Raw genomic sequence first — 18,543 nt, forward strand, 5'->3', positions numbered from 1 at the left:
ATTGAGATGGTGTGGGATGAATCGGATTGCAGAGCGAGGGAAAAGCAGCCAACAAGTGCTCAGCATATGTGGGAACTCCTGGTTGAGAGAATGCTGGTTGAGAGAATGCCAAGGTTGTGCAAAGCTGTCATCAAGGCAAAGGTGGCTACTATGAAGAATCTCAAATATTGTAATGATGTGGCGGTGAGTAGGAAGCAGGTGCAGGGGAAACGTTTTAATATAAAACAAAACCAAAACCACGACACTAACATAAGGCAGTACCCCGATACACAAGAACAATACCAACTGGTGAGTGAGGAAATTATTACGGTAATGGAGTCCCGGTGTGAATCATAATGACTAACAGGTGCGCGTAATGATGAGGAGCAGACGTGACAAATATAAAGTATATTTTGATGTGTGTAACACTTTTTTGGTTACTACATGTTTCAATGTGTTATTTCATCGTTTTGATGTCTTCACTATTATTCTACAATGTAGAAAATAGTAAAATAAATAAAAACCCTTGAATGAGTAGGTGTTCTAAAACTTTTGACCGGTAGTGTAGATGAACAAACAAGTTGTGAGTGTGTCAAGGCTTGGCCCCTCACTGGTCAATCAGAACGTGGCTAAATATGTGGTTGCTTCAAGTTGTGTATTTACAGTCTTTTATGTACTGCCTTGGAATCAACTCCGATGTTAGTCCATTATAGTTTGTTAAACAGCTTACAGACACAAAATAACTAAATGTAGACCTATCCCATCTTTGCTAATGTTAACATGAACCTGTTTGCAGTCCACATTGTTCTAAGTAATTTCATGGCTTCAATGTGGACATATATACATAGCATTAACACTGATGTAAGGGCTAGGCCTACTGTAAATTGCATTATGGCTGAGCATGGACATCCCAAACGTTGTCAATAAGCAAGATTCAATTCATTATTGATAAGGCCTAAAAAGAGAGTGAATAATTCTGATCAGGCTATATGTCAAAATACACGTACATGCACCATAATTGCTTCCCGTGGGCATATCATATTAAAACAACGCAGACTATGGAGGGTTTTACACACATCCAAACTTTTCACAGTAGCTGGACAAAGAACCAATATAAAGATAAAGGGAGAACGTCTACTCACCCTTATACTGCTCTCAAATAGAATGTTTTATAGGCATATTGGAACCATCTACAGATCGCATCCACACTGTCATTGCATGCGCACCACGGCCGTTCTCACCATAAAACCAGTGAATTATTCTACTAAGTACTTCCAACAACAATAAATACATGTAAAATGTAATGAAATCATTAAATCGCCGGAATAAAAAAAACCCGAGGCATTGCTGTTGAATCAACCTCCGTTATAGTAGGCCTAGTGTAAGAGTAGCCTACAAGAGGCTTGGGTTTTAAAAATATGAAACGGAAAACAAACATTTATTACAGGAAAATAACTTCTAAATGCGAAGTTCACCAAGGTTCTCATCTCTCATTTCATGATGGGCATGGACAGATGTAACCTACATAATGGGGGATTTATGTACGTACAAAGCATGGCTAAAATAATGCAGGCCTGCCTACAATACATAAAAAGGGGAACGTCAGCTCACTGTTTTGCTCCTCTCAAACGTGATCTTTTAATTCAGCTTTGGTGATTCAGAATTATTTCCAAGCGGTCTCACAAGCCAAACACGCTAGTGGTTAGAGCGTTGGGCCAGTAACCGAAAGGTTGCTGGATCAAATGCCCAAGCAGACAAGGCTATGCTTGGTTTTTAATCAAATAAAGCAAAATGGGGAAAAAACATTAAGTGTTTCATGAAGTACACAGGCACCGAAACCACATATTGTTCCATGCGCATATGGGCAGTGTGCGTCACGGATTTCCGTTGTCAAAATTCATGCCATAACCAACTGCGTTACCGCTAAAATCTGCTTTGGTTGGTTTAAATATCCCTACCAGCGCTGCCTGAAATGAGCACTTTGGCTCATGTTTTTAAGGACACACTTCAAATATATCCACCCCTTCCATCTGAGCACAAGCTTGCTGATATTAAACAGTGAAATGGAGTAACCTGGCGTTATGGCTGGAATATGCCAGTGCGGCAGTTTTTACACGACGAAATTGCAAACTAACGTGCGTTTGACACTAGCGCCACCTTAACGCCAGCCAAAAATAGAGCCCTTGAACTGTGTTTGAGGTGTGTTGTGTACGTGAGTTAAGAGTGAACCAGAGAAGTGTTCAATCAGTCCAGATTCCAGACCTTGCATAACTCCACATAATCCTAACACTACTGATAACAGCAAATGCTACTGCTGCTTTAACACTACTGCTACATCTAGTGCTACTGCTGCTACTAATACTACTGCTGCTATTAATACTAATAATTTTACTGCTGCTATTAATACTACTGCTCCTAACACGAGATCAGCTACTAATAATAGTGCTACAGCTAGCAGTACTGCTGCTATTAATACTACGGCTGCTATTAATACTACTAATACTAATAATTTTACTGCTGCTATTAATACTACTGCTCCTAACACTAGTTCAGCAGCTAGCAGTACTGCTGCTACTAATACTACTGCTCCTAACACTAGTTCACCTACTAATATACTAGTGCTACAGCTAGCACTACTGCTGCTATTAATACTACTGCTTCTACTAACACTACCGCTGCTACTAATATTATTGCTACAGCTAGCACTACTGGGGTGGCAGGTAGCCTAGTGGTTAGAGTGTTGGACCAGTAACCTAAAGGTTGCTGGATTGATTCCTGAGCTGACAAGGTAAAAATATGTTGTTTTGCCCCTGAACAAGGCAGTTAACCCACTGTTCCCCAGTAGACCGTCATTGTAAATACGAATTTGTTCTTAACTGACTTGCCTAGATAAATAAATGTTAAATCAAAAAATACTGCTGATACTAATACTACTGCTAACAGCTAACGTTACTGCTACTACTAATACTTTTGCTACAGCTAGTGCTACTGCTGATATTAATACTACTGCTAACAGCTAATGCTACTGCTGTTACTAACACTATTTCTACTGCTACGCTACTGCTACTGCTACCACTTTTGCTACTGCTAACACAACTGCTGAAAGCTGCAATCCCCAGCCGAATCACCCTATGCCAGCTATTCACAATTAGAACAGAGAGAAATAAGGGGGTAGGAGGAAATGAGGAGATGGAGAAGAGAGATGAGAAGAGTGAGGCTCACAAGAGGGCCCCTAGCAGCTGGTGTTTCCTAAAATTAGCAGGTGGCCTTTAGTCAGGCAACCCCCCTGCTCCGTGCACTCTCCCCTCTCCCCCAGCATCTCTCCCTAATCCTCACGCATGAGCACCCCAACCCCAGTCCAGACTAGGTTTCCTAGGTGGGAGGATCCATTACTGCATTGTCATGGACCTGATTCTATGAGTGCTGCATACTTGCACTCTGACAGATTGGACACACAAGTGTGGTCTATATTTGTCTGTGCTCTCCCTATCACCATGTGAATGACAGCTTATACGAACTCAACCATTCATGGGTTATGAATACTCAGAGAAGGAATACTCCGACGGAACAGGACATTCAGACAAACAGCCATACGGATAAACAGACAGTGATACAGAGGGACACAGACAGACAGAGGGACACAGACAGACAGAGGGACACAGACAAACAGAGGGACACAGACAAACAGAGGGACACAGACAGACAGAGGGACACAGACAGACAGAGGGACACAGACAGACAGAGGGACACAGACAGACAGAGGGACACAGACAGACAGAGGGACACAGACAGACAGAGGGACAAAGACAGACAGAGGGACACAGACAGACAGAGGGACACAGACAGACAGAGGGACACAGACAGACAGAGGGACACAGACAGACAGAGGGACACAGACAGACAGAGGGACACAGACAGACAGAGGGACCTTGTCTCCGCTGGAGTAGAAGAAGTAGCGCAGGCGAACGATGTTGCAGTGGTCCAGCTTCCTCATGATCTGCAGCTCGCGGTTCTGACGGGGAGAGAGACAGACAGATGTCAGTCAATACTACTTACTGTTTCAACAGGATACACAGCATGAGAAGTACAACATCGAGGTCTACAGCAGATTGAGAGTCAGGTTAGACTACAGAAACACAGCAGAGCTTTGACTCCCATCAATATACGATAATTTTTGGCCCTCAATCTGGAGAACTCCAGGTCAAACAGGCCAAAAGAAGGAGTAGCCACCCACAGAGGATGAGTAGCCACAGCTCACAGCTCTGATCCACATTGGAATGCAGAGAGAGAAAGCGGGAAAGCCAGGAGTGTTCAACAGAACTACAGAAATGTCCTTGGGATACGCAGCCATTTGAGGGTGACTGGGAGTGGAGGTTGGGAATGACTCGGATGTAATCCTGTAACTAAGGAAGAACAGGACCACTGAGCGGGCAGTACACTGACAGAGACAAAACCATCTTATATTCTGACAAACACAAACTACATGCATAGGGTACTGTATGGATGGACACATATGAGCAATGTTAGCCTACTACTTTAATCTCATCTACCATTGAGACACCCCCTCACTAGCCAGTGACATCATCACCATCCTCCAATGTGGTTTCCTGTTTCTCACAGACAGAGACAGACAAGCATGCATTGCAAACAGGCAACGCCCTCTTTCCCAGCGCCAGGGAGAGGCGGTAGTGCCCTATGGAGCAGAGCAGAAGATGGCACTGCAGTCATTACTGCTGACCTGTCATATACTGCACTGGGACAGAGACTGGTAAACCACAGTGACATCATGACACACAACCAACATGGAAGTTGTCATACAGACAGTGACACTAACAGGATGGTTAGAGTACACACACATCAGAACATCCTACAAACACACGCACTAGGGATGGGCATGAGTAATCAAGTACTCGAACGGACGTCAAAACTCTATCTTTATCCAGAGATAAAAACATTTTCTAAATAGTGTAAAACTATTTGGTGGAATGTGCTTTGTGCCTGCCCAACGGGCAACTGAAATGTCTTGAAGACAACATTCATTTGTTTTGACTCGAGTGTTCCATTTGTACATGTGCTTTGGCAGGGCACAACCAAAAAAGAAACCAAGCCAAGCATCACACAGTTCTTCTACCTAAATTCCCTTTCCCCTCCATGTCTCACTTATTTGTGTTCCGACCACTCCCTCTATACACTCGTGCTGCTGAGTCTGCACGCAAGCTCCCATAGGCCTACAGAAATAAATGTCTATTAAAAAAACGTATCTAACTGATGTGACACACAAGCTACAAATAAAAACAGTTTAATCACACATTCAAAATGGACTGGTTGATTGAAGTAGGAAATAATGTGTTCTAACAACGAGCTGCAGTTTTGGAATAATTGCATCCTGTCTATTTTCCGCTTAAAGTGATACTTCGGGATTTTGGCAATGAGGCCCTTTATCTACTTCCCCAGAGTCAGATGAACTCGTGGATAACATTTTTATGTCTTTGCGTTCATTTTGAAGGAAGTTGCTAACACAATTGCTAACTAGCATTGGCGCAATGACTGGAAGTCTATGGGTATCTGCAAGCTAGTTAGCATTAGCTCGCGAAACTACCTCTAACTTCCTTCATACTGGATGCAGAGACATAAAAATGGTATCCACGAGTTCACCTGACCCTGGGGAAGTAGACAAATCCTGCCAAAATCCCTAAGTATCCCTTTAAGCTACTTTGCCAACTGCTAGTGCCAGGGGTCTCCAACAGGTCGATCGTGATCTACCAGTAGCTCGCAGCCCACCTATGAGTAGCTCACCAAACAACTCTGAAAGTACATGAAATGTTCACGTGTTCCACCGCAAACTGTCATCAACACATTTCACAGTATCAGACACCGCAAGCTCCCGGCTATGATCTAATGTAAGCAACATTGACATTATCCCACCCCTGGTTAGCCATTATTGGCTTAAACCAATCCTAACAATATCTGTCAATTAATTTCTAGTAACATTGCCCCTGTCTGTGTGGTGCGCACATTTCTCTATCGCTCCATGTGTAGCCAGTTGGTGTGACAACCGTCTTGTGGGTTGACAGAAATACTTTCCCCCTAACCTTCTCAATCAAATGTTAACTGCAAAGTAGGCTTACCTGACAGAAGTATAACTTGAGTACGTATATTTGTATCTTTTATTTGCTAACTTTGCCATGAAATGAGCAGCAGCAGTACAGAACCATTGCTAGACCAGCACATTAGATGGCATATTCTTCACTCGCTAAATGCGCAATTAAAAAGGGCCAGTACCACAATTAAAGGGGAATTACACAAAAAGTTTTCTTCCAGACCAAAGAACCTCTATGAACCATTGTAACAATATATAATCTAAACCCAGACAAAATAAAACGGAGAAAACATAATTTGGGAAAAGTTTGGTGACCCCTGGCCTAGGCTATAGACAGGTTCCACACTGAAAATATGCTACAACATTAGTTTGATAAAGACAAAGAGCGTATTTTCATCAGAATCATTAAGCCTACTCAGACAGATGTCGTCACAATAATTCATCAACATAGATTAACAATTCCACATTGAAAACTGTATGTTTAAAATTCCAAAGAACAGGCAGAATAAACTAAATTGCACGACTATGTCAAAAAGAAAAAATATTTTGGTTTGTAACTGTCACGCCCTGGCCTTAGTATTCTTTGTTTTCTTTATTATTTTAGTTAGGTCAGGGTGTGACATGGGGAATGTTTGTGTTTTGTTGGTTTTGGGTGTTTCTATGGTAAAGGGGTTGTTGGGTGTAGTATATGGGTTTGTGTTGAGTACATGTGTCTAGCGTTGTCTATGTATGTTTAGTTGTCTAGGAGAGTCTATGGTTACCTGAATGAGTTCCCAATTAGAGACAGCTGATTTCGCTGAGCCTTATTTAGGGTAGCCATAGGCTTTCATTTGTTGTGAGTAGTTGTCTATGTGATACGTTTGTAGCCAGTGTGTGCACATCGTTGTTTAGCTTCACGATCGTTTTCTTGTTTTGTTTAGTGTTTAAGTGTTTTTGTTTCGTTTGCCTTCTTCGTTTAATAAAAAGGAGATGGCTTATTTTCCTAAAGCTGCGTTTTGGTCCGTCAATCCTCCACACGATCGTGACAGAACTACTCACCATTACAGGACCAAGCGGCATGGAAAGCGGCAACAGGACCCACCTACACAGGATTCGTGGACATGGGAGGAGATACTGGATGGTAAGGGGCCGTGGGCACAACCGGGAGAATATCGCCTTCCTCGTGAAGAGCTGGAGGCAGCTAAAGCCGAGAGGAGGCGATATGAGGAGGCAGCACGGAGACAAGGCTGGAAGCCCGTGAGTACAACCCAAAAATTTCTTGGGGGGGGCCTTAAAGGGAGTGTGGCGAAGTCATGTAGGAAACCTGCGCCTACTCCCTGTACTTACCGTGGAGAGCGAGAGTACGGGCAGACACCGTGTTACGCAGTAGAGCGCACGGTGTCTCCTGTACGCGTGCATAGCCCGGTTCGGTACATTTCAGCTCCACGTATCGGCCGGGCTAGACTGAGCGTTGAGCCGTATGTCATGAAGCCGGCCCAACGCATCTGGTCACCAGTGCGTCTCCTCGGGCCGGCGTACATGGCACCAGCCTTACGCATGGTGTCCCCGGTTCGCCTACATAGGCCGGTGCGGGTTATTCCACCTCCCCGCACTGGTCAGGCGACGGGGAGCATACAACCAGGTAAGGTTGGGCAGGCTCGGCGCTCAAGGGAGCCAGTACGCCTGCACGGTCCGGTATTTCCGGCGCCACCTCCCCGCCCCAACCCAGTACCACCAGTGCCTCCTCCACGCACTAGCCATATGGTGCGTGTCTCCAGCCCTTTACCACCAGTGCCTAAACCACGCACCAAGCCTCCTGTGTGTCCCCAGAGTCCTGTGCGTCCTGTTGCTGCTCCCCGCACTAGCCCTGAGATGCGTGTCCCCAGCCCGGTACCACCAGTCCCGGCACCACGCACCAGGTCTACAGTGCGTCTCAGCCGGCAGGAGTCTGCCGTCTGCACAGCGATGCCTGAACTGCCCGTCTGCCAAGCGCCATCTGAGCCATCCGTCTCCCCAGCGCCATCTGAGCCATCCGTCTCCCCAGCGCCATCTGAGCCATCCATCTGCAATGAGCCTGCAAAGCCGCCCGTCTGCCATGAGCCTGCAAAGCCGCCCGTCTGCCATGAGCCTACTGAGCCGCCCGCCAGACAGGAGCCGCTAGAGCCGCCCGCCAGACAGGAGCCGCTAGAGCCGCCCGCCAGACAGGATCTGCCAGAGCCGCCAATCAGACAGGATCTGCCAGAGCCGCCAATCAGACAGGATCTGCCAGAGCCGCCAATCAGACAGGATCTGCCAGAGCCGCCAATCAGACAGGATCTGCCAGAGCCGCCAATCAGACAGGATCTGCCAGAGCCGCCAATCAGACAGGATCTGCCAGAGCCGCCAGGCAGCCATGAGCAGCCAGATCCGTCAGCCAGCCATGAGCAGCCAGATCCGTCAGCCAGCCATGAGCAGCCAGATCCGTCAGCCAGCCATGAGCAGCCAGATCCGTCAGCCAGCCATGAGCAGCCAGATCCGTCAGCCAGCCATGAGCAGCCAGATCCGTCAGCCAGCCATGAGCAGCCAGATCCGTCAGCCAGCCATGAGCAGCCAGATCCGTCAGCCAGCCATGAGCAGCCAGATCCGTCAGCCAGCCATGAGCAGCCAGATCCGTCAGCCAGCCATGAGCAGCCAGATCCGTCAGCTAGCCATGAGCAGCCAGATCCGTCAGCTAGCCATGAGCAGCCAGATCCGTCAGCTAGCCATGAGCAGCCAGATCCGTCAGCTAGCCATGAGCAGCCAGATCCGTCAGCTAGCCATGAGCAGCCAGATCCGTCAGCTAGCCATGAGCAGCCAGATCCGTCAGCTAGCCATGAGCAGCCAGATCCGTCAGCTAGCCATGAGCAGCCAGATCCGTCAGCCAGCCATGAGCAGCCAGATCCGTCAGCCAGCCATGGGCCGTCCCTCAGTCCGGAGCTGCAGTCCCTCAGTCCGGAGCTGCCGTTCCTCAGTCCGGAGCTGCCCCTTATCCTGGTGCTGCCCCTTATCCTGGTGCTGCCCCTTATCCTGGTGCTGTCCCTTACCCTGGTACTGCCCCTTAGTTCGGAGCTGCCCCTGACCCTGGTACTGTCCCTTACCCTGGTACTGCCCCTTAGTTCGGAGCTGCCCCTGACCCTGGTACTGTCCCTTACCCTGGTACTGCCCCTTAGTCCGGAGCTGCCCCTTAGTCCGGAACTGCCCCTTAATGCAGTGGGGTTAATGTGGAGGGGGGTCATTTGGAGGAAGCTAAGGAGGCGGTTAGGGACTGTGGTGACGTGGGGACCACGACCAGAGCCGGAGCCGCCACCGTGGATGGAAGCCCACCCAGACCCTCCCCTAGACTGGTTAATGGTGCGCCCGGAGTTCGCACCTCAAGGGGGGGGTTATGTCACGCCCTGGCCTTAGTATTCTTTGTTTTCTTTATTATTTTAGTTAGGTCAGGGTGTGACATGGGGAATGTTTGTGTTTTGTTGGTTTTGGGTGTTTCTATGGTAAAGGGGTTGTTGGGTGTAGTATATGGGTTTGTGTTGAGTACATGTGTCTAGCGTTGTCTATGTATGTTTAGTTGTCTAGGAGAGTCTATGGTTACCTGAATGAGTTCCCAATTAGAGACAGCTGATTTCGGTTGTCTCTGATTGGGAGCCTTATTTAGGGTAGCCATAGGCTTTCATTTGTTGTGAGTAGTTGTCTATGTGATACGTTTGTAGCCAGTGTGTGCACATCGTTGTTTAGCTTCACGATCGTTTTCTTGTTTTGTTTAGTGTTTAAGTGTTTTTGTTTCGTTTGCCTTCTTCGTTTAATAAAAAGGAGATGGCTTATTTTCCTAAAGCTGCGTTTTGGTCCGTCAATCCTCCACACGATCGTGACAGTAACCCTGAAGAAATTGTCTTTCAACTCGCCTAACAGAGCCCTGTTTTAAATGATCACTTTTTGAGAAAACCTGTTCCAGACGCTAGATGAGCATCACTTCGCAGTGATAACTTTTTTCATTTGGAAAAATATTTTGTTCCATTTTATTCTGTTATAATAGGTCATGTTTTTTAATATATACAAAGATAAAATAGGTGTGTCTTGACTGTGATAAGGGCTCGGAAAATTAGAGCCTCTTGTCTGCTAAATTAACGCACTCTCAAATGTTGTTTTTGCCATCATTGTAAGCCTGCCACACACACACTATTCGATACATTTATTAAACATAAGAATGAGTGTAAGTTTTTGTCACAACCCAGCTTGTGGGAAGTGACAAAGAACTCTTATAAGACCAGGGCACAAATAATTTGCTAAGGCAGGATACTTTGAGCGCAGCCCAATCGAGAAATCTGGCAGTGGCTTCTGATTAAATTACATTTTCACAGAACTGCATGTTGCAATTTCGATGAGGCTCTCGTGTTCAGATATTGGTAAGGGGACTGGAAACAGGGCATGAAAGGGATAACGAATCCAGTTGTTTGTTTTGGGAAAGTACCTGCATAATTGCGCACCCAATTCACTCAGGTGCTTCACTATATCACATTGTCCATATTCTTGAGTTCATTTGCACACAAAAAAATCATACAATGATGGAAAGACCTGTGTGCTGGCCTTGTTAATGCAGACAGAGAAGAGCTCCAACTTCTTAATCATAGCCTCAATTTTGTCCTGCGCATTGAATATAGTTGCGGAGAGTCCCTGTAATCCTAGATTCAGATCATTCAGGCGAGAAAAAACATCACCCAGATAGGCCAGTCGTGTGAGAAATTCATCATCATGCAAGCGGTCAGACAAGTGAAAATGATGGTCCGAAAGCCACTCCTACATTGTCTTGGCTGTTTGCTTTGGGTTGTCGTCCTGTTGGAAGGTGAACCGTCGCCCCAGTCTGAGGTCCTGAGCGCTCTGGAGCAGGTTTTCATCAAGGATCTCTTTGTACTTTGCTCTGCTTATCTTTCCCTTGATCCTTACTAGTCTCCCAGTCCCTGCTGCTGAAAAACATCCCCAAAGCATGATGCTGCCACCACCATTCTTCACCGTAGGGATGGTATTGGCCAGGTGATGAGCGATGCCTGGTTTCCTCCAGAAGTGACGCTTGGCATTCAGGCTAAAGAGTTCAATCTTGGTTTCATCAGACCAAAGAATCTTGTTTCTCATGGTCTGATAGTCCTTTAGGAGCCTTTTTGCAAACTTCAAGCGGGCTGTCATGTGCATTTTATTGAGGAGTGGCCACTCTACCATAAAGGCCTGATTGGTAGAGTGCTGCAGAGATGGTTGTTCTTCTGGAAGGTTCTCCCATCTCCACAAAGGTATTCCGGAGCTCTGTCAGAGTGGGTTCTTGGTCACCTCCCTGACCAAGGCCCTTCTCCCCCGATTGCTCAGTTTGGCCGGGCGGCCATAGCTAGGAAGGGTCTTGGTGGTTCCAAAGTTCTTCCATTTAAGAATGATGGAGGCCACTGTGTTCTTGGAGACCTTCAATGCTGCAGACATTTTTTGGTAACTTTCCCCAGATCTGTGCCTCGACACAATCCTGTCTCGGAGCTCTAAGGACAATTCCTTCGACCTCATGGCTTGGTTTTTGCTCTGACATGTACTGTCAACTGTGGAACCTAATATAGACAAGTGTGCGCTGTTCCAAATCATGTCCAATCAATTGAATTTACCACAGGTGGACTCATATCAAGTTGTAGAAACATCAAGGATGATCAATGGAAACCGGATGCGCCTGAGCTAAATTTCAAGTCTCATAGCAAAGGCTCTGAATAGTTATGTAATTAAGGTATTCCTGTTTTTTTATTTTTAATAAGTTAGCAAGCATTTAAAAACAACTGTTTTTGCTTTGTCATTATGGGGTATTGTGTGTAGATTGATTAAATAGAAATGTTCTTAATCAATTTTAGAATAAGGCTGTAACGTAACAAAATGTGGAAAAAGTTAAGGCATTAAGGCATCTGAATACTTTCCAAATTAACTGTGTGTGTGTGTGTGTGTGTGTGTGTGTGTGTGTGTGTGTGTGTGTGTAGCAGTCATGTGAGGAGACTTAGCGCTCAACAGTCATCGAGTTCACTCTTCCTAACAGCCCCTACATAGAGAGAGAGAGAGAAAAAGATGGGGGTTGGCTGCTATAAAGGGAAAACAGAACACCTAAAGAGTGAGAAAAATGTGTTAGAAGCTAAGTCTGCTATTGCCTTACGAGCCTGTCTGGCAGAGACTGCTAGCTAGGCTGCTAATCTTAGCATATGTTGAACTCTGAAAAAGACAATACCTCAAACCAACATATCACTTCTGTCCAACTGTTCAGTACATCTACTGCACCAAAGCCAAAGCTAATGACCTGACAATGACACTCCAAAGCTAGTGACTTTAATGAAAATCCCAAGCTAGTAACTAATGCTAATGTAAACAGACAAAAGAAGACTCTCTCTCTCTCTAGGACTGTCTGTCTGTGTCTTTGTCCTCAGGCTCTCAGCTAGCAGCAGGACACTGGCCAGTGCCACCATTCTAATGGTGACATCACCAACAGGCCTGGCTGTCAACACAACAAGGAGCTGGGACATGTTCCCTCCTATAAGGGACAACAACAACAACACATCAGTCAATCCTATTCACAGACCTACATGGGGATAGTGATGGTATCCTGAGGCCTAGGAGAAATTCGGTTACTATGGCGACAATCCTGAACTTGACACACACACACACACACACACACAATGCTACGCAGAGCAGCCATCATTGCATTCACTGATACAACTGAGCAGATATGAACAGATTTGGATTTAGGGGTTTGTTTCTGTAGTAGTCAGTGGGAGTGGTGGTGAACTGACTGACACTTAGTGTGTGTGTTTGTCTCGCTCTGCTCTACTAACGTGGTGCCTGTGATCCATTCACAAAAGGCAAGACAACAGTAGTGTGAACTGATGGAGTCATGCTTCACAGATGAACACACTCACACACTCTCTGAATGAAAGTCATCCGTTACAAAGAAAAGGTAGAAAAAAAAGATTGAAAGATGATTGAAGGATGTTACAGTTTCATGAGAGATCAGAGAAACTGTGTGTGTGTGTCTGTGACTGCAGTTTCGCTCACCTTAAACCGCTTGTCCTGCAGAACCTTCTTGATGGCCAGCAGTTCTCCAGAGTCACACAGCTTGGCCTGGTAGACCACTCCAAAGGAGCCGTTCCCAATCACCTTGGTGTCTGTATAGCTGACCTCTTGGGGCCTGTCGGGCCCTTGGCCTGGGGTGGCCACCACCGTCGTCACCTTACTGCCATCCTTGTCCCCTGGAGGGAGGACAAAGAGAGGAGGAGGGGAGATAGTTCAGTGACCGTAGGGGAAATCAGTAAGTGAGACTAGATACGACACACTCAGATGATCACACTGTTAGGGTCATTTTACTAAGCCTGACACACACGTTATTACACGATCATATTACTAAGATATGATACACACATAACAGTCATACATTACTAAACATCAGTGGGACTGGGTTTGAATCTCAGCCAGTGACTTGCATGAATTAGATTATTCAAGACGATTGGTACAGTCAGGATCCATAAACTGGAATAGAGACAGATTCACATATAACTCTCCTCCTCTACCCTTCCCCCTCTCCTCACTTTCCTTCCTCTACAGTAAATTGCACAGCAGCCCATTCCCTTGGGATTATTGGGAGGCCTACTCCTGTTTAAGTGGGTTTAAATTGAAGTGCGCTGGAGTTTGTGTGTGTGTGTGTGTGTGTCTGTGACAGGGTTAAAGTCTGTGTTAACTCCTTGTTAAAGGATAACCAGACCTGCCTAGCGTGCCGTGGGTGTCGCGTGCCGTGGTGGGTGTCGCGTGCCCTGGTGCATGCCGTAGTCATACCACCACCCTCAGCCCCTGCTACCAAACACACATTTAGCTAGGAGTGAAATCTGTTCATATTATTATCATCCATGGGTGTCAAAACCAAGATAATAAATTAAAGTAAAAAATCCAAAATCAGTCCATATTTCCTGACTCTCACTCACAATGACATAGATACTCAATCTCGATCCCACTCACATCCATAAACCGATTGACTCTCCCTAGCCACCTAAACCCTTGGTTCCTATAGCCTATAGTTCCCTCACAGACAGTCACATGCCATTAACATGACCCATCCCTTACACAAGACCCAGGGAAACGAGGTTACACATTTGCTAAATGTGTAAACTGGTTAGATTCCAGGCTGTATCACAAATGGCCAAGATTGGGAGTCCCATAGGGCGGTGCACAATTGGCCCAGCGTCGTCCGGGGTAGGCCGTCATTGTAAATAAGAATTTGTTCTTAACTGACTTGCCTAGTTAAATAAAGATTAAATAAAATAAAAAATAAAATATCACTTCCATATTAGTCTGGATCATTGTCCAACCTGCTTGGGAGACAGTACATGACAGAGTTGTTCTAACTATCAAAGCAGAATTCACTCTACTGCAAGACATGGACTACTGTCAGCTGCTTCTGTGGTGAGTGTAGCTGCAGTGCTGAAAGGCAGGCGGGCAATGAAAACATCAGCTGGATGAGTCTGTGGTGTGTTAATGCTGCTGAGCCAACACTAACAGACAGACTCTCTATACCAAACGCCTGCTGGTTCTGAACCTGTCAAAATGAGACAGTGGATGAATGTTATGCTGAAAAAGGAGTACACTCACTTGGTCAATTGTTTGTGTGTCAGAGGAAAGGTTAAACAGCAGTAATTATTCCAGAAGCCTTGATGCAGTCTCACACACTTAGCAACTAGACCTGCAGAACCACACACACTAATGCACGCTGTATCGCCCTCCCTCAGAGAGAGAGAGAGAGAATAGAACTGTCTACACAATCCAGCAGGATCGTTTCATGAACGCCTCTTCACTTCCTGAAACCGTGAGAAACGTACACATCAGCCACACACACAAACACATGACCTTAGCCCTTAGGGGCGGGTAGGTAGCCTGGCGGGTAGGAGCGTTGGGCCAGCAACCGATGACATGGATGTTGATTAAGGTAGCCCCCGCACGCACCTATCTGATTCAGAGGGTTTGGGTTAAATGTGGAAGACACATTTGAGTTGAATGCATTCAGTTGTACAACTGACTAGGTATCTCCCTTTCCCCCACATCTCCTATTTCTACATTTCTGCTAAGAGGGATGCCATGTTGACCCAACTTTCACTTGGACAATGTACGACTCAGCACACTACTTCCATCAATGCAGATAGTGTTAGTGCCAAGTAGGAATATCATCACAGTGCAGCACACACACACAAACACACACACACACATTCAGGAGCAGGAAATGACAGACTACACAGAGAAGTCTTTCACACTGTTCATTCACACAGACAAACAGACAGACGAGACACAAATCACACATACGTTTGACCATCATACTTATCGGTCTACTGGGCCATTTGCATAATTTTATGGAATTAAATTGGCATGTGTATTTTTGTTAGTCGTCATGTATAATTTATCCAATACAACTATCACACGCACACAGCATAGGCCTACAGAGACTATTTTGAGCGGGATTTCTGCTGCAGCTCCTCAGCTGGTTGCTGCTGGGTGAAACATGTGCTTTGCGCACATGTCGCACATGTCATTGCGCAACAATTCTAAATGCAATCAAGTGTTAAAAACTGTTTTGATGGCCACGATTAAAAAGAGCTACTATTTTTATTTGGTAATTGAAGCACGCCTCCCATTCAAGTGAAGGCAACAATAGGCAGGCTGTCAGCACATCACCCACCACTTTACAATGTGAGCTATGCATTTTGAAAACATACTTAGGCCTAATTGTTTGAAAACATATTATGAAGCATGTCTTACCTTGCTTCAAAGTAGCCTAGGCAAAATCAGACTATTGAAACGTGGAGGCAATTCTTTCATAAAGACTTCATGATATATTCTCCTACATTCCATTCACATCTTCACCAACTTCAAAGTGTTTCCTTTCAAATGGTACCAAGAATATACATATCCTTGCTTCAGGGACTGAGCTACAGGCAGTTAGATTTGGGTCATTTTAGGCGAAAATCTTAAAAAGGGGGTGGATCCTTAAGAGGTATACCTTGTGTTTCACAAACAGTAATACAGGGCTCTCCAACCCTGATCCTGGAAAGCTACCCTCCTGAAGGTTTTCACTCCAAAACCTACAGGACGGGAGGTCTCCAGGAACAGGGATGGAGCACTGTACTAATATACTAGGTCCAAAATCTAAAAGACGGCTTAGATCCAACTGAATTGTGTCAAACCCAAAACTGTTATTATAATACTCTTGATCAGTTACTTTGGGTGAGCATGTCTTAATGTTCCCCAAAAAATGATGTCTTCTATTCTTTGCCATTTTAACCCACTTTAGCAGGCATTTCTGAACACCATGCTCATTTCACTAGCAGTCAGTGGAGGTAGAACTGCAAGCATTGTATGATGCTGTATGTGCCCCTAGCATTAAGGGTTGCAAGCAGTTGTGCACGTGACCTTGTTGATGGTGGGAATTGGTGGTCTCATCGTTGAACTACAGTTTTTTATTTTATTTTTAATTTTCCCCTTTTCTCCCCAATTTTCGTGGTATCCAATCGCTAGTAATTACTATCTTGTCTCATCGCTACAACTCCCGTACGGGCTCGGGAGAGACGAAGGTCGAAAGCCATGCGTCCTCCGAAGCACAACCCAACCAAGCCGCACTGCTTCTTAACACAGCGCGCCTCCAACCCGGAAGCCAGCCGCACCAATGTGTCGGAGGAAACACCGTGCACCCGCCCCCCTCGGTTAACGCGCACTGCGCCCAGCCCGCCACAGGAGTCGCTGGAGCGCGATGAGACAGGGATATCCCTACCGGCCAAACCCTCCCTAACCTGGACGACGCTAAGCCAATTGTGCGTCACCCCACGGACCTCCCGGTCGAGGCCGGCTGCGACAGAGCCTGGGCGCGAACCCAGAGACTCTAGACCACTGCACCACCCAGGAGGCCCCGTTGAACGACAGTTTTGATATACGTTCATTAAGATCCATTATACCTCATAGCACAACAAACTACTTAATACTAATATATAAATATACTTGCAGATAATGTTGTGTAAAAGTAGCAGAAAGTGTTGAATTACCCACAATAAATATTATAATAAAATGATAATAAAATGATAATGAAATGTAATAAAATGTAGTTAATTAAAAAACAATATTAAATTGAATTTATATTTTTTCAGTGTGGGTCCGGCCAGAAGCTGTCACTAGTGTACTTGTACTTGTAACATTTGTATCAACTAGCCTATTCTGGGGCCTCAGAGTTTCCCGCATCAGTGAGCTCGGGACAGACAAGCTGTTTTTGCACAAAGGTAAAATGTTCAGTTATTTTATGATGTTTCCACTGGATATATGGGATCATCAGATATTGATATTTTAGTCTTTCACACTAAGACTTGGTAATTAGAGGCAGAGATTGTTGGAAATATTTATCATTCACAATGGACGTTAAAAAAACTGACTTTGTTGACTTACTGTGTGAGGTGAAGAAAATAAATGACAGAAGCTAAGCTTATTAGTGGTGGATGTGATGAGTTAAGACAATCAGACAATCATTGGGTTGTCTGATTGGGTGTGGTAAATTTCTCAAATGGACGGTAAATGTTAATCTTCCCGGTCATGTTGTCCGGCGTCACATTTTCCTAATGAAAATCCTGAAACACACACAGCATACACTCACTGTAGTGGTGTGGGAGCGGGTCAACAGTCTCCAGTATATGGCTGTCTGGGAAGCAGGCAGACTTTCTGAATGAATCCAAATGTCTCTCTCCCCTAAAGAAGACCCGTATATACCCGGATATGCTACTCCAAATATCACCATATCCCAAATAATCATTTTGCGCTGTTATCGACTAGATAAATCCAGCCTGTGCAACTTTTGTGCTTATTTACGATATTATAGTCACATTCACTTTAAATAATATTATTATGGAGAAAAAAATACGGTTTAGTTAATACATTTTGACTTAATTTTCAACATACTGATACAGCCTAAGTGATAAAACTGAATCGTTTTGATTTGTAAAGGTTAAAATAGAGTAGTCTTCACGATATATCATCTTGAACGTAATGAAATTTCATCAATGTCAAATATCACAATATTCGATTTAATCATATATTGGCCCAACCCTAGATATCAACACAGCCCTTAATGGGAGGAGTAGAAGGGTTGCCAGTGTGTAGGTAATAACTATTACATTACAGTAATAACTCAGACCCAATATTTAACATCCCTCTCTCCCTTTCGCTCTTTCTTCTCAGTTCTCTGATGCTCAGTCTGTCTGTTTCTTTCTGTTTGTTCTTCAGATGGTTTAACGCGCTCTGCCCTTTTTTGCACATTAACCGGCAGCTTAAATTGAACATCATGTTCAATTTGTTCAGGTCTTCATTGAGAACGAAGGAAATAGAGTAAGAGAGAATGAGAAATAGAAAAAGAAAGAGCTTTGAAATGCTAAACAAGCTGCTAATTTTTCTTG

At 45.1% G+C, this 18,543-nt stretch overlaps 1 protein-coding gene across 2 annotated transcripts in view; it reads right to left on the reverse strand.

Moving 5' to 3' along the window:
* gsk3ba (glycogen synthase kinase 3 beta, genome duplicate a) overlaps positions 1 to 18,543 on the reverse strand; it is a 39,967-nt gene that overhangs the window by 10,313 nt on the left and 11,111 nt on the right. For both annotated transcript variants that reach the window (XM_055871730.1, XM_055871731.1), the window contains exons 2-3: positions 13,130 to 13,323; positions 3,908 to 3,991 (exon numbers count right to left, since the gene is read on the reverse strand). In XM_055871730.1, coding sequence (XP_055727705.1) covers positions 3,908 to 3,991; positions 13,130 to 13,323 — 278 coding nt within the window. The remainder of the gene's footprint in view (positions 1 to 3,907; positions 3,992 to 13,129; positions 13,324 to 18,543) is intronic.

Source organism: Salvelinus fontinalis, chromosome 19 (assembly GCF_029448725.1).
Source record: "Salvelinus fontinalis isolate EN_2023a chromosome 19, ASM2944872v1, whole genome shotgun sequence".
Taxonomy (NCBI): domain Eukaryota; kingdom Metazoa; phylum Chordata; class Actinopteri; order Salmoniformes; family Salmonidae; genus Salvelinus; species Salvelinus fontinalis.